The following is a 14,437-nucleotide window of genomic DNA, read 5'->3' on the forward strand; positions in this document are numbered from 1 at the left end:
ACAAAGTTTTGTGCAGGAAAGGAAAGAAGCCTAAAGGGCTTATACAAAATCCTCCTCATCACAGCAAGTTATTATTTTGTCATTGTTTAATTTTCTTTCTATTCATGTAATGTGATTTTTGGATGGAGTTTCCTTGTATTTTGCATTTGTCTGTGTTTATTTTGTTCCTTGTTGTAATTTTTTTTTTTTTTACAGAATTTGGAGGGATTTTCTTTTCTCCTGACATTTTGTATCACTCTATTTTTCATTTCAATTCATTGCCGGATGTGTCGGCGTGGTTTTCTATTAATTTGAACCCAGCAGCTTCTGCCTAGTCTTCATTGTTTCTATAATATAACAAATCAAATAATTCAAAGTCACCTAAAGCTGCAACCTCAATCTTTTGACTATTCAAATCTAACTTGGAATACTACTCGTTTAAAATAACAGTATTTTTTTCAATTTGCATCAAACTGATGCCATCTCCATATTTCTAGTTTATCCCAGATATAGAATATCTTCTTATTCATATGAACTTTGTTTTACTCTCCGATAGATGCCTATACGTGTTCCCAAAAAATTAGTTGTTTTTCTTCCATAATGTAACTTAGGGATGCTTCCATGCTTTATACATATTACACATAAACTGAAATATTAGAAGAATTTTAGTTGTTCTTTATAATTTTCCATTATAAGTCATAGAAATTAAAAATACAATTTCATACAAAATTCAATAAAACTTTTTTTAATTTTCTTATCTTTAAAAAAACATGAAAAAAACAAATACACTTTACAAGTGTATTTGAAATGATTATATTTTTTTGGGGGGTGGGGGTGCAACTGGAAATTCAAAGCCAATGCAATTTAAAACAGACACCATGCACCGAAGCTTATATTATAGAAATATTTTATTTAAAACATCTGCTATAAAACACACATTTACATGTCGGAGATCGATAGAACTGAACAGAAGCTCAGACCGAGCTGAAGCAAAGAGATGTAACATCATATTGGACATGAAGGATCAGATTCAAATAAAAACTACTTTGGTTTCATGCCAAACAGTTCATATGTGCTTAAATGAAAAGTCCTCCATGGTGAGAAGACTGACCTGTTGGAAAATGAAGACAAATGTAGAAGGCTTTCATGTACATCTGCTGCTCTTACGATACCAGTCCATAGGAGGCGATATGGAATGAGCTTGTTTTCATTTTGCTTTGAATTTACGAAATCATAAACAAACAGTGGTGAGCCATGGTGGAACGTTTGCGACGGCCGCTGGGATAAAACCGTTGAAGAATCCACATCTCAGAAGTGTAACAATCATGCCTGGAATCCATTTCTTGAGCAGCTCATAACATTATTCTCCATTAAAAACACGAGATAAAACACAATAAAAAGTCTATTTACATTTTAAAACATAAAAAAAAAAAAAAATCACAGTGGATAGAAAACATTTCATGATTGCTCTTCAAGCAAACAGTGCATGAGCCTCTGCAGCTCCAACAGTGAGTCGGAGCCGTCAGGACAGTCTTTCACTGAAGATAAACGTCGGCCTGTGGAGCTCGTCAGGGCTTCGCGTTTGCGTCCATGTCTCTGGACCTTCTTTGACCTATTCTCAGTTGACTACACTCCCGTCTTTTCTTTGATCCAGCCACGGAATTTGGTCACCGTGCTGTAGATGCCTGGCTTGTTCCTGCGAGCGCAGCCGTCTCCCCAGCTCACCACTCCGGCCAGGAACGTGCGCGTGCCGGCCGGACTGGACAGTGGACCTCCGGAGTCGCCCTGCAACGGCGCAAACACACAAACCACAGAGTCAGAATGCACGGATAAAAGCGAGCTCTGAAAAACTGAGTGAAACGAGTATTCATTTTATAGTTTACCATATTGTAAAATGTGCTTTATTAAAAAACATTTTCCTTATTCTTAAAAATCTTTCCTGTGTTGAATACTCATGTTTGTTCATGTGCATGTCTTAGCATTCCTTTGTAACTCAAATGAACAAGGTTGCTTATCCAGTGAAAACGGCACTTCAATATAGTGAATAAACCTTTAATCTGCACTCAAAATGAGTTCATCTATTAAGATGCAGAGAACATGTTCAAAACGTATTTTTGCTGTATGTATCCAGTATGCAGTGGTTGGTATGGAAAACGTGAATTACATGAAAAGTGAGGCTGATCTAAGAATACACGCAATAAGACAAGCAGCCCGGCTCTTGGAGGATTAAGAGTTAGTGAAGGCCTTTGGAGAAGCTCATCAACACAACATGTCACTCCCATTTGGACACACGTTTGAACCATTTGGACAACTGGCTGCTTAAAACAAGCCCAACGATTGTATAATTGACCAAAATATGTAAATCCTGCTGCATTGTAATTGAATTTGATGTATTAAAGCTTCATGAAGGCAGAAACCCGTCATGAGGATGAAAAACAGTTAATGACATCACACACATATTTATTCAAGACATTATGAGCTTGAAAATGCAATATGACAACACCACCTGTAAAACCACAACCGCCCTGAAGCAGTGGTTTACTCTTGGTTTATTTATTCAGCCGGTGGAGCCTCAATGGTTAATCAGCATCAATTAGTTGTTATGGCTCATTCTACAACTGCTCTTAATTTGAGATGTCAATCTTACTGAGATTACCGCTTGTTTAGGTAAAGTGGTACCACAAGGGGGCAGCAGAGGGACATTCTAACCATACACACCTTCTTCCATTTAATATAATATTTACATTTTGGAGTTTTAAGATTGTCAGGCTGACAGACCTGTTTGGAAAATATATCTTTAGGTTGTTTTGTTTTTTGTTTTTGGAGGGGGATTTTATAAAGAAAATCAGAATCCAGAATTTTTTTCATTAACCCCCCCCCCCCCCCCCCCCAAAAAAAAAAAAATTCAGTTTTCTACAGACAGCATTATGTCTGCATCCTGAATCTGATCCCACATTGTATCTTTTCTGTGTAATGGCTCCATCTGTCACTAACCCCAAAGCAGAATATTTCAAACCGTTAGTTTTTTTGTGTGCCTCTTTTTTTTTTTTTTTTTACATTGAATGCATCGTCTTTGGTTTTGCAAACACACAACTGTTGATTGTGAGCATATGTAAATGTTGCGTGTCCACTGCACTGTAAAAGAATACTAACTACTAGTAATCTAGAAGCAGATTAGCAGATTTCAGGCAGTCACTTCTCCAGTCAGCTTGTAGGTGAGATTTATTTCTCATCGCTCCTCAATTTAGATCCTGTTTGTGCATCAACGCTGCAAAGTGACAATACAGAACTATCCTCCTGTTGGTTAAACTGTCCTGCAGCTTCTTCACGTGTTCATGACAGGCTTGCTTATTGTTCCTCCTCATCAGACGTGCTGTTTTACTAGTTTTTCCTCTTTTTTTGACTTAATCTTTAGACATCCGTAAAGTACGTTGTCATTTTTTTTTTCTTCTTTTTCTCAAGGGAACATCTTCGTTATTCTGGTTTTAGTGTTTGATGACACCGTGTTGACCGAGCAAACAAAGTGAACGATCAGGTCGATATCAGTGGAGAAAGTTTCTTTGGGAGGCACAGAAGAGCAGAAAGGAGGAATGACGACGGGGAAGAGTGCGTCACCTGGCAAGCGTCGACTCCTCCGGTCAGAATTCCAGCGCACAACATCCGAGACGTGATCTGTCCCTCCATCAGCGTGTTGCACACGGTTTGGTTTATGAGTCGCACTTGGGCCTTTTGGAGCGTCGTCGCTGCATGTCCTGAGGCACAACGTGAACGCAGAGGTGGTGTGAGAGGTGTGTTCGAAATAATGAAGCCGTGTGGAGGTGAATTAGTGGGTTCATTCAGTCATTCCTATGTGAAATGAGAAATCAAATGAAGGCTTATCGTTTGAGCTTCCGCCTACGTGAGAATTGCTTGAGAATAGGGAGTGGCACCACATGTCAAGGTCAAAGTGACTGTTGGTTCGCGAGCTCACCTCCTTCTCTCGTGTGCCCCCACCCGGTGATCCACACGGTGTCGCCGGGGGAGAAGCTGTGCTGGGCGGCCGGCAGGCAGACGGGCTGGATGTAGTCGGAGTAGGCGACGGGACTTTCCAGCTCCATCAGGGCGATGTCGTTGTCGAAGGTGAAGTCGTTGTAATTGGGGTGAGGGATGATTCGCTTCAAGTTCCTCTTCGCCACGTGAGCCGTCATCTTCTGCTGCTCGTGCAGGCCGAGCTGAGCTTCCCACGTTCCGGGCTGGGAGTATCTGCACGTGTAGAGGAGGACTGCAGTTGGTTCTCAGTCCACAGTCAGCAACCCTTGTCTGATTCTGCATGACGTTAATATGGGAATTTCACACCCTGTGCATCATTTTCTGTCATATGTCAATAAACAGGTTTCAGTCGTTCCGAGGAAGTCCCCGTACCTCTGCCTTACTGAGGAATGTTACTGCTTCTTGACAATGAAAAAAACAACTGGAGTCGTCACTGAGAAAGCACGGGCATACATGAAGAGCCTACCTCGTCCTGCCATCGTCCTGCACGCAGTGGGCAGCCGTTACCAGCCACTTTGGACTGATGATGGACGCTCCGCACACATGACCGGAACCTTTGATGTGCAGGCTGGCCTGCCACGGGAACTCTCCTTCATTGGCATCCTGACCGCCCACGATACGAGACGTCTTGAACTTACTCCTCCCACAATCTGACAAGCAAATAAGTCAGTCAGTCACGGGGCAGACGTGTCGCAGCCTGCTGTGCCACCACAAGTGGGTGAAAGTTCACGCTGGTTTCGCAGGTTGAGTCGTGCGCGTGGCGACGAGGGGCTGGGTCTTTCACCTGACCCGACGCGTCCATCCAGGCTCCCTTACCGCAGTTCTCCTCGTCGGAGCCGTCCTCGCAGTCCGGTGTCCCGTCACACTCCGGGTTGACTTTATTGATGCATTTGTTGTTTTTACATCTGTACGTGTAATCAGTGCAAGTAATAGCCGAGGCTGAGGAGAGAAGAGAAAACCAGTCAAATGGAAAGCACTGAAACAGGCTCCGAGAAGAATTCAGAGAAAAGACAATTAAAAAATGTTTAAAAATCTTTCTGCGATTAGATTTTTAAATTAATGAAACTAATTGTTAGTCAACTGCACTAAACACTTTTTTTTGCCTTTCTGAAGATATTGTCTTTCACATATAAATGACAACGCCATACATTTCTCCTCCTTCTTCTAACAACACTAAGAGCCTTTATCTCAATAAGTATCTTAACAAATCCCCCCAAAAAGATAATGTCTCCTGCTACAAAATACCCTGAAACATCCAAAAAGAATAACTTTCAGCTAATATAAAAATGTGTCACATCAAAAAAAAAAATGCAGAAAAAAAAAAATCATTTGGTGTGTGAATGAAGGATGAATGTGTGAATGTGATGAACTGTGTAAAGTGCTTTGGGGCTGCCTGCTGCGTCTAATCTTTTGGACAAGGTTTCCATTCCCAGTGTGACACTTATGTTAGAAATAGCAGTTGCGTTTATTGAAAATGTAAAAGTTCCAGTTTAATTTGTGTGTAAATCTTGGAAAGCAGTCTTACTTCTCCCACAGTTGAGCTCATCAGATCCGTCTCCGCAGTCGTCCCTGCCGTCGCAGTGCTTCTTCTCGGAAATGCACTTGTTGTTGTTACACATCATCTCTCCAGGCTTACAGCCGCCTTTGAATGACAAAGAAACGACGGTGAGCGAACTCTCCGACCGCTCCTCGCCGCTCACGTGAAAGAAAATGTGCGTCGTCAATCCCTCCTTACCACAGTCCATCTCATCCGTGCGGTCTCCGCAGTCGTCCACGCCATCACACTGCCAGAACCGAGGCTTACACAAACCATTCCTACACTTCATGCAGTCTGCATTGCACTCTGGAGGTGAACACAGTTGAAAACGCTGATATTACTAGACGAAAAGGAAAACCCTGTAAAAAATGAAGGGTAGGAAATGGAAGCCTGAGCATGATGGTATCAAATAGCTCTTACTGCAGTCCTTCTCGTCACTCATGTCCCCACAATCATTCCAGCCATCACATTTGAGCTCCATCTTAATGCAGACCTGGTTTTTACACTGGAACTGCTTGGGACAAGCTGCGGACGGAAGACAACGTGAGGGATGCTTCCCGGACGTTGAGGAAAGATCGTTACCAGTGAGAAGCGGAGACGCTCACGGTCTTTGATGTCAATGGCCTCAAAATATGCGTTGAAGCCTCGGTCCACGTAGGAAGAGTCGGAGATGAAATACACTTCCATCTGGTTGCTGTTGGAGGTTTCCGTCAGCGTGCCGTCGGGCTTATCTCCACACAGTCTGAGGAGGAGAAGAACGAGCAGTTGACTCGGCCGCTCATTCAGCCGCTGGAACGAAATGCACAAACACAAACACAAACACTCACTTTCTGCCGTTGATCCTCACAAAGTCTTTGGGGCAGTCTTTCGAGGGATCCACCCCGGGCTGGGACACAAGGAACTTCTTGAAGGTCACCTTCAGTCCTTTATCAGGAGGAGCCTTCACCAGGGACAGAAAGAAGTGGGAACTGGATTACATGTGGATTTAAGGGGAGAAATAAGCCCGAAGCGATACGAAACGAGACGGTGAGTTCGTGTGTGTGTATCAAGCTGCGTGACAGCTCACCTGGATCACCCACTTGCACAAAACCCTCGGAGGATAGTAATTTGGGAAGTTGGGTGAAGAAAAGTTGCCTTTTTCACCGGTCAGCTGACCACCGCATGATACCGCTGTTTAAAATAAACAAGTTAAAAAAAAACTAAAGTTACCCCACATTTCAAAAACAATATTGTTGTTCGTATTGCAAAAGCTTCCGTCATTACCTTTACTTCCGCGTCGAACTTGTGACACTCTGGCTCTGAAACCTGGATAATTCTTGTCCTTGTTTGTGGCCAGTGTCACCAGCATGACATTTCTGGAGGACAGAAAGGTCAGCGGGTCGCTGGGCGAGTAGTAACCACACAGCCTGCAGAAAAACACAAGACATCATCATCAGCATTGATATATATATATATATATATATATATATATATATCCTGTTAGGAGATTTGCCCATATAAATCAGGTTTACGATGCCTCATATTTGCCTTTATCTAATTGAGTTTCAGAGTACAATGCACAATGCTCCCCTGACGAGCTGGGCATCTTAAACATGAAGAGTTTGACACTATATTCGGAAAGAAAAATAATTGCTGCTTGAAGTGAAAGTGGCCATTTTCTGAGAGAAAACATGTTGCTTTTTTGTTAAATAAATAAAGAGCCGTTACATGTACATACAAAAATCAATTATTGAAATATGGAAGTTTATTCACCCTAAATACCTCAAGCAACTTAAAAAGTTAATAAAGAAAGGTACAGGTCGCTGACTTTAACAAAAGTCTCAGTTTTTATAGCCATTTTTCCACAGGTGATTCATTTTGAACTTTTACAAAGAAAGGCTTTGTCATTTTTCCGTTTTCTTTTCTCTCAACATGAGCAACACAACCGCTGGATGTGCTGTGCATTTAGTGGAAGGTCAACATGCCGATATTGATTGAACTCTTCTCAAATAAGAGAGAAGACGGTGGAAGTGGGGAAACCTTCATGTGCTGCAGAAGCACAGCGTCTGACCAGCAGGGGGCCGGACGCGCAACCGAGTTCAGAAAGCTGAAGACATGCATAGTGTGACACAAGGTCAGTTGCTCAGAAATATGGCTGTTTGTAGGCTGACAGCTGTAAATAGAGGAGATCAAATTAAAACCCACTCTTCCATAACCCGGTCCTCAATGGCCACCAGGGAGTCGTAAATCTTGACAAAGTCATTCTTGCAGTCCTCCTCCAGATTTAAGGTATCGAAGTCGAGCTTGATGACGTAGCCGGGGTCGGCTCTCAGCTGCCACTGTACGAAGGTGTTGGGGGGGTACGGGCTGTTTGGGAAACCCGGAGACTGAATCTGCATCGTCACGTCAGGCTTCGTATGTATGGTGAACTTGACATAACCTTAAGAAGACATATAAAAAGAACAAAGACACTTCAAACTCTGTCGCATATTTTCCATCATACGAGAATAGCTGTGATACAAATGCTGAAAAGGTAAAGTCACACTGTCTTATTGTATTAAGTGAGGGGAGACTGAACCCATGCAGTGATATTTGCCTGCTCTCGAAACACTATTTCAGTTTTGTAAATTCCTTACAGACACTGAGGAGCAAGATTAGAAACAGTGCACGACCCGGCCACATTTTGAACAAACTAATGAAAAGATATAAAGAATTAGTAAAGCGATGGGCTGCAAGCAGGAGGTTATATTGCTTTAGATGACTTTGGAGGAGAGAGGAGCATTTGGGGAATTGCTGTGGTAACTCTTGGCACAGTGTTTTAAGAACCTGGTGAACCTGTGATTTTTACCTGCTGCCGCTTCAGATGAATACAAAGGATTTGTGTCGTGGTTACACATCATTATCAACGGAAAAAAACAGACTGAGAACTTACTTTCAAACAATGTTGAAAACATGCGAGAATCAAGTGCTGTAAGAGAAAACAAAAATGTTATTGAAAAAGCAAGACGTTGGGTGAAAGTACAATAAGACACGGTCGTACCTGACGACTCCACTTCCTCCAGGACTAAGGCGTTGCTGGGTCTGTTGATCGTGCGCTGCTCTTTGCCAACCAACTTCTCCATGGAGGACATGATGTTGTCGATGGAGCTCTCCTGACCCGACGGAACTTTGAACTCAGACAGGTAGTAGGCAATAACACTGCCTTCACTGGGGGCACCGGGGGGGGGTTGAAGTTTAAACACAAGGTCCCACAACTGCATGTGCGTTGTATCTTATAACATCGTAAGAAAATTAAAAACAAGATTCCGGAATAGTTGGGACACTGATGAATACCTATAAAACAAAATGCGAAGATCTGCTAATGCTACATTGCTTTCCTGCTAAAGCAATAGAAAGGAATTTAACACAGCGTCCAAACTGTTTGATAAATGGGGTCTAAATAGACTTCATACACAACAGCTCTTAAAGACTCTAGTCATTATTTATTTTCATTTGATTGTGGGCTATAAAGGGGCGGATTATATAATCTCAGACCTCCTCCTGCTCACTTTCATCCATAACTTTGGAAACTTTTGTTTTGTATTATATTGTATTGAATTCTTTTTTGAGGTCGATGGCTGAGAGGAGCTTGGAACAGAATTTCATTTTCATTTTGCTTTAAAGTGCTGCATTCCTAAGCAATGCCATCAGATCAGCTTTTCAACAGACAGAAATCTGCTACGTGGAATTAATGTTGATCACTTTAGCTGGAGCGTCATTCTCCTCGATCAAATCACACTCAAGGTCGCATGGTGGAGTCGTGGTTAGCGTCGCCGTCTATCGTTTTAGAGTCCTTGAGTTCCTTTTGTGTAGAGATGAGTCAAGTTGGAAAAATACAGGTCATTGTTCCCAATAGATAGAAATGATAATAGTTGCTCAAATCGAGTTCGGCTTCAATCTCAAATCTGTGTTCGACACATCCAGCAAGGCCACGATCCAACAGAAGTGGAAACGTGAAACTCTCGGAAGAGGCAATAATCAAAATCTGAGTGAAACGAGAAATTAATGAAACTTTGCGTCGCCTCACCTGAAAGCTTGAACCGTGGAGCCGACGTAGTACTTGGAAAGTTGTGGACTTTTAGAATAGATGGCTTTGAGCTGCGAGACATAGAAATAACGGAGGATCACCAAAGGGGCGAATGAAAACTCAGCCCAACACATTTTTTTTAAGTTTCTTTTTTGTGAAGCAGGAATGTCTCCAAGTTGCCGACGTGACAAAATGAACAGAATTCAGCGAAGCCGGACACGAAGAAGCCGTGGCGAGGCCACACTCTCACCTGTGAAGTCACCTGCTTGGCCAGAGCTTTAAACTCAGAGCTGTTCACGTTCTCGTAGGCGTCGACAAACGCTTGGTTGGTGATTCTCATGGAGCCGCTGTACATCTTCTTCAGCCGCACATCTTTACGGACTTCAGGAGACAAAAACACCGGATAAACACACCGACTCTCGCTGCACCCGACGTTCCAAGCGCTTCAGCCGTGGCTTTTCTTCTCTTGCATGCACTTCTTTCAAATGGTCTCCCTTTTTCACCTCTCCTTCTCGTTTTCACATCGTGTACTTTCACGAAGAAATAACCAGAATAAAGGATCACTCCCCTTGAGACATTTCATACTTCCGTAGAAACCATCCGTGCGGGTTTTGAGTGTTTTTCATATTTTTCATATTTTATAAAAATGAAACTGACACGCGGTTCTCTTTATCCTCCGCCAAAGAAGTCTGCGAGTGTATCTGGCAGTTCATGAGATATTTGCAAATTTGCTTACAGACTTCAATAAAAATTATTCTAATAATAAATCCGGACGATGTTAGAGCAGGGGCCAATAATGATTCTGAACAACTAAACACTTTGAAATGACGACAACCATGTGACCCAGTACTCACTTGCTCTGTCGCTCTCGTCAACCTTGTATTTATCTTGAATGTCATTTTCTTTTCTCTTCACCTGTTCGTTCCTTTATGTGTGCAGCCCGGTTTTGTCTGTGTTGTGTTCACAATACCTCGCAGTGTATGTCTTGTTTTGCCTTGTGCATACAAAACCCATTTCTTAAAGGGAGAGCGACTCACAGTGGAAATGCCAGACCAGCAGTCCGGCCATGAGGGCAATGACGGCGGCAAAGACCACCACGCCGATCACCGCCCCGATTTTCCCGGGGCCCTTTTTCTTCTCGAGCTTTTTGTTGTCGGACGCCGGTAAGAACTGGACAGCGGTGTCCCAGTCTTTGTCCTGGAAGACAGACAGTTTCATAAATGAATCCATGTATGAATCGAACAAGCATTTATCACATCGACACTCCTGTTATATTTTCTTGTTAGACGCTCAACAAATTGACTAGAAATGTGAAAGAAAAAAATGAACAATGAAGAAGAGTGTGGCCCAGAGCACGATCACACAAGTATGCTATTGAAGTATGGCATCTCTTTTCATTGTAATGTACCAAAAAAAAAACCCTCACGGCTCCTTCACCGACCGTCCATCCAATCCAAACATTCATACCTGTAAGCAATTCACCAGTAAAGCTCAAAGTCATGGTTCTACGTCACGCCGTGTCGACTGATCACCCAAATGCACACTTGTGTCACTGACAAGTAAATGCTGACCTCGCATTGCTTTTTGCCCAGCGGCTAAGCTAATGACGATGAGTGAAGGCCGAGTTAAGGATGCTTTTAGGTTTATAAAAATCATACATCTTTTTCTGGGTAAAAAGCACTTTCTACAGCTCTATAAATCAAGTTTGACACATTGCTTTTGGACAGGAGGAAGAAACGTGGCTATATGTAGAAAAACATGCAAACTCCACATCGGAAAGACCGACAAACAAAAAAGACACCTACAAAAGTAATAAAAGAGGAGTGAGGTACGTGCCGATAGTAGATATTTTCTCTACTTGTAGCCAGTATTGTAGGAAAGCCACAGCCTGTGGTGACCTACAGACTAAACAGTGACAATATGTTTTGCACGAATGACAAATTGACTTCCCCTTAAAGAAAAACACCTGAACAGTTCCATTCAAAGTCTCCTTCAAAAACAAGAATTGCCGAAGTGGCAGTTTCTGGGCAGTTTCAGTTCGTGACACTGTAAAAGGCAATCTGGAGTGTGAGTCACGGCGCTGTGGCTACCTGGAAGAGGCGAGACGGAGGGGGAGGGAGTACAAAGGTTTCACCATGTAAAATCCTGTCAAACCTGTTGGGAGCAACGCACTCCGACAGCACAACAATTCCTGTGAATGCTCACTGCAGCAGTCTATACATACTGTAAAAATCAGATTACTTTACAGGCCAACAAAAACCTTTTTGGTAACCTTAGGTTCAGAGAAGGAGATCCTTTGTACTGCAAAAAAAACCCCAAAACAAAACAAGTTTATCATCTGTGGGGGAAACTTATTTCTGCCCATTTCAACCTGACACTGGTTCTGAATGACAGCAATGAATTTTGCAGCACCTGCGAGAGCCGGACACCAGCATTAATTATGTAGCGCTTTGACTTTACAGTTATTTCTTAAAGAGCAGGCTCTACATCTGTCACATTAAAATACAACCCTCTGGTCTCAGTGCTGGGTCTCCTAAGCATTGCCTGTTTATTAACCAAGTGTTACATGCATCACGGATGGCAGCAGTAGAACTTTGACTTGAATCTGGCATTCAAACTATATGAATTACATCAAATGTGAAAACATGGCTTTGGCCGTGTTTATTGGCAGTTTGCGTTTTCTTGTGGGAAACGGTTCTTAATGTTCTCAAGCAATAAATGATGATATTTTGGGAAAAACAAATGATTGCAGCCATAATGACCATTTGAGTGACTTGCAAGCCAATAGCCGTCAGACTAGCTGAATAATGGGATTTTTCCACATAGTATATTGTATTTATCACTTCATAGTATTGGTGCAACATGATTTCCAGTGATTATTCGTTTACAAAAGAGAAGTACTCAAGTCAACAAGTCACAACAGGACGGAGGAACCTGGAGGAATTCAGTCTGCAGATTTGTGACTGCTGCTTTCCTCCTGACAACTGGGTCAAACTTGAAGTGTGTACCAATTCGTTGTGTTTTCTCCACAGGTTTGAAGTATTTTGGTGAATAATCAGAGAAGAAATGTGCCAGAAGTGATTGTTCACTGTAAAAAATCTTCAGGGAATCTCATTGAGAAATACCAGTCTGGCTAATGAATCCAGTGACTGCGTGTCTCCATTTGCACGTTATCCCTGGACTGAATGATGATTCATTAACTCACAGTGAAAAATGAAGAAGACTGACACTAAACGTGTTTGGATTGTACAATGCCACAGTTTAGTCAGACTGTAATCAAACTTGGATACCCGTTTGTCAGTTTGCAGGTGACCAGTGTGTGTGTGTGTGTGTGTGTGTGTGTGTGTGTGTGTGTGTGTGTGTGTGTGTGTGTGTGTAATGAAACACAAATGACCTTTCTTAGTCAGGTGTCTGAACTGTGTTGGAAGCAAAGTATGTTTGTGTCGCAGTGAAATTGGACACTAAAATACAACCAAAGAGGCTTGTTTTCGATCTCTATGAACATAATTTACATTCATAAAATGTAAAAAAAAAAAAAAAAAAAAAAAAAAGAAGGAAACAGTGCCACCAACAATAGTGTCTCACCTGGGCAGGTGTGTATCTCAGTCCACTGTCCATGTAGTCCATGAAGTCTCCGAGAGACCGCTGTTGTGAGAAACGACGTCTGTTCTCCTTCCTGCTCCTCTGCCGGGTAATTCACCTGGAGCTTTGTCCACAGACAGGACACTTGTTCCCGGAGGTGAACAACCTGCAGACCGCAGTCCTGTGTTTATGGAAGAAAATCCTCCTGAAATTAACGCAACTTATTGGCTGTAACTGAAAGAAGAAGAAAAAAAGTCCTGTCGTGGCTGGAAAGTGATGGCTCGTCCTCTTCTGTCGAGGTGTTCGCAAAAATAACTCCACTTGTCGTGAGTCTGTGTGACTCAAGAAAAAGGGGACGACGAACTGCAAGAATTCCTTCCTCCTGCTTCCGGGAGCCTCGGGTGCCTGCGCGCGCTGCGGGCGTGACTCGAGCCCCGATACACCTGCGCGAGAGAGACTGGGGAGGGCGGCGGGTTACCTGGTCTGCTGGCACCAACAGGGGAAATAGGAAATGACTTAGGAAAAAACAAACAAACAAACAAACGAACAAACAAACACATAAACATCTAATCTTGAGGGAAATTCTCTAGGATTTAAGTTTCAGACAGTAAAATACAGTCGTTGCCATAGCAACGCACAAGGAAGCTAATCGGTTAGCTAACAGGTGTTAATGCATTTTAGTCTTCTTTTATATCTCCAACTGAACCAGAAGCAACTTCCCCCCTCTTCTTTTTACATAACTCAACAATGCGAAATAATACAATTAAACATAAAAACTCAATTAGTTTTGACATTACTCGGTCGTGGTGCGGCTTTTTGCAGGTTATCGCCCTCTGCTGTTTTCTCTGATCACTACAAAAACCAAACTAACAAGTCCGTTCGATTTAATCGTTATAATCTGAAGTAAATGAACCGGTTTCCTGCCTCAAACCGACCCAGATTTGAACAGAACAATCTAATGAGGTGCTTTGAGTAACGCGGTGTAAACACAACAGATAGTCAGGTACATTCCTTTAATTTCTGAGTCCAGCCTCTATGTAAGTGAAATGGAGACTTTATTTAGACAAATACAGTGACGGTTTCATGTCGTCTATTTTTAGTATCCGTCATGTGATCAGGCAGGTAACCAGTGACGATGACTCACTTTAGACACACCTTCATTTTTTTCCCCCACATCCATAGTGAGCAATAAGTTTCTGTTTGTGAAAACGCGGCTTCCCCCCGAAAACTTCCCGAGGAAAATTACAGGAATCAGTGTTTCCATT

At 42.5% G+C, this 14,437-nt stretch overlaps 1 protein-coding gene across 1 annotated transcript; it reads right to left on the reverse strand.

Annotated features, from left to right (window-relative positions):
- Positions 1-903: 903 nt before the first annotated feature.
- st14a (ST14 transmembrane serine protease matriptase a) lies at positions 904-13,459 on the reverse strand. The gene is made up of 19 exons (XM_080512703.1): positions 13,176-13,459; positions 10,628-10,787; positions 9,841-9,971; positions 9,591-9,661; positions 8,565-8,731; positions 8,457-8,492; positions 7,730-7,964; positions 6,809-6,951; positions 6,612-6,715; positions 6,373-6,485; positions 6,151-6,287; positions 5,966-6,070; positions 5,744-5,851; positions 5,534-5,650; positions 4,825-4,947; positions 4,475-4,658; positions 3,950-4,221; positions 3,595-3,731; positions 904-1,764 (listed from the first exon to the last, which is right to left on the reverse strand). Exons 1-19 carry the CDS (start codon positions 13,215-13,217, stop codon positions 1,606-1,608), a joined length of 2,544 nt encoding a protein of 847 aa, XP_080368829.1. The 5' UTR covers positions 13,218-13,459; the 3' UTR covers positions 904-1,605.
- Between the last annotated feature and the right edge of the window lie 978 nt (positions 13,460-14,437).

Source organism: Blennius ocellaris (genome assembly GCF_963422515.1).
Source record: "Blennius ocellaris genome assembly, chromosome: 2".
Taxonomy (NCBI): Eukaryota; Metazoa; Chordata; class Actinopteri; order Blenniiformes; family Blenniidae; genus Blennius; species Blennius ocellaris.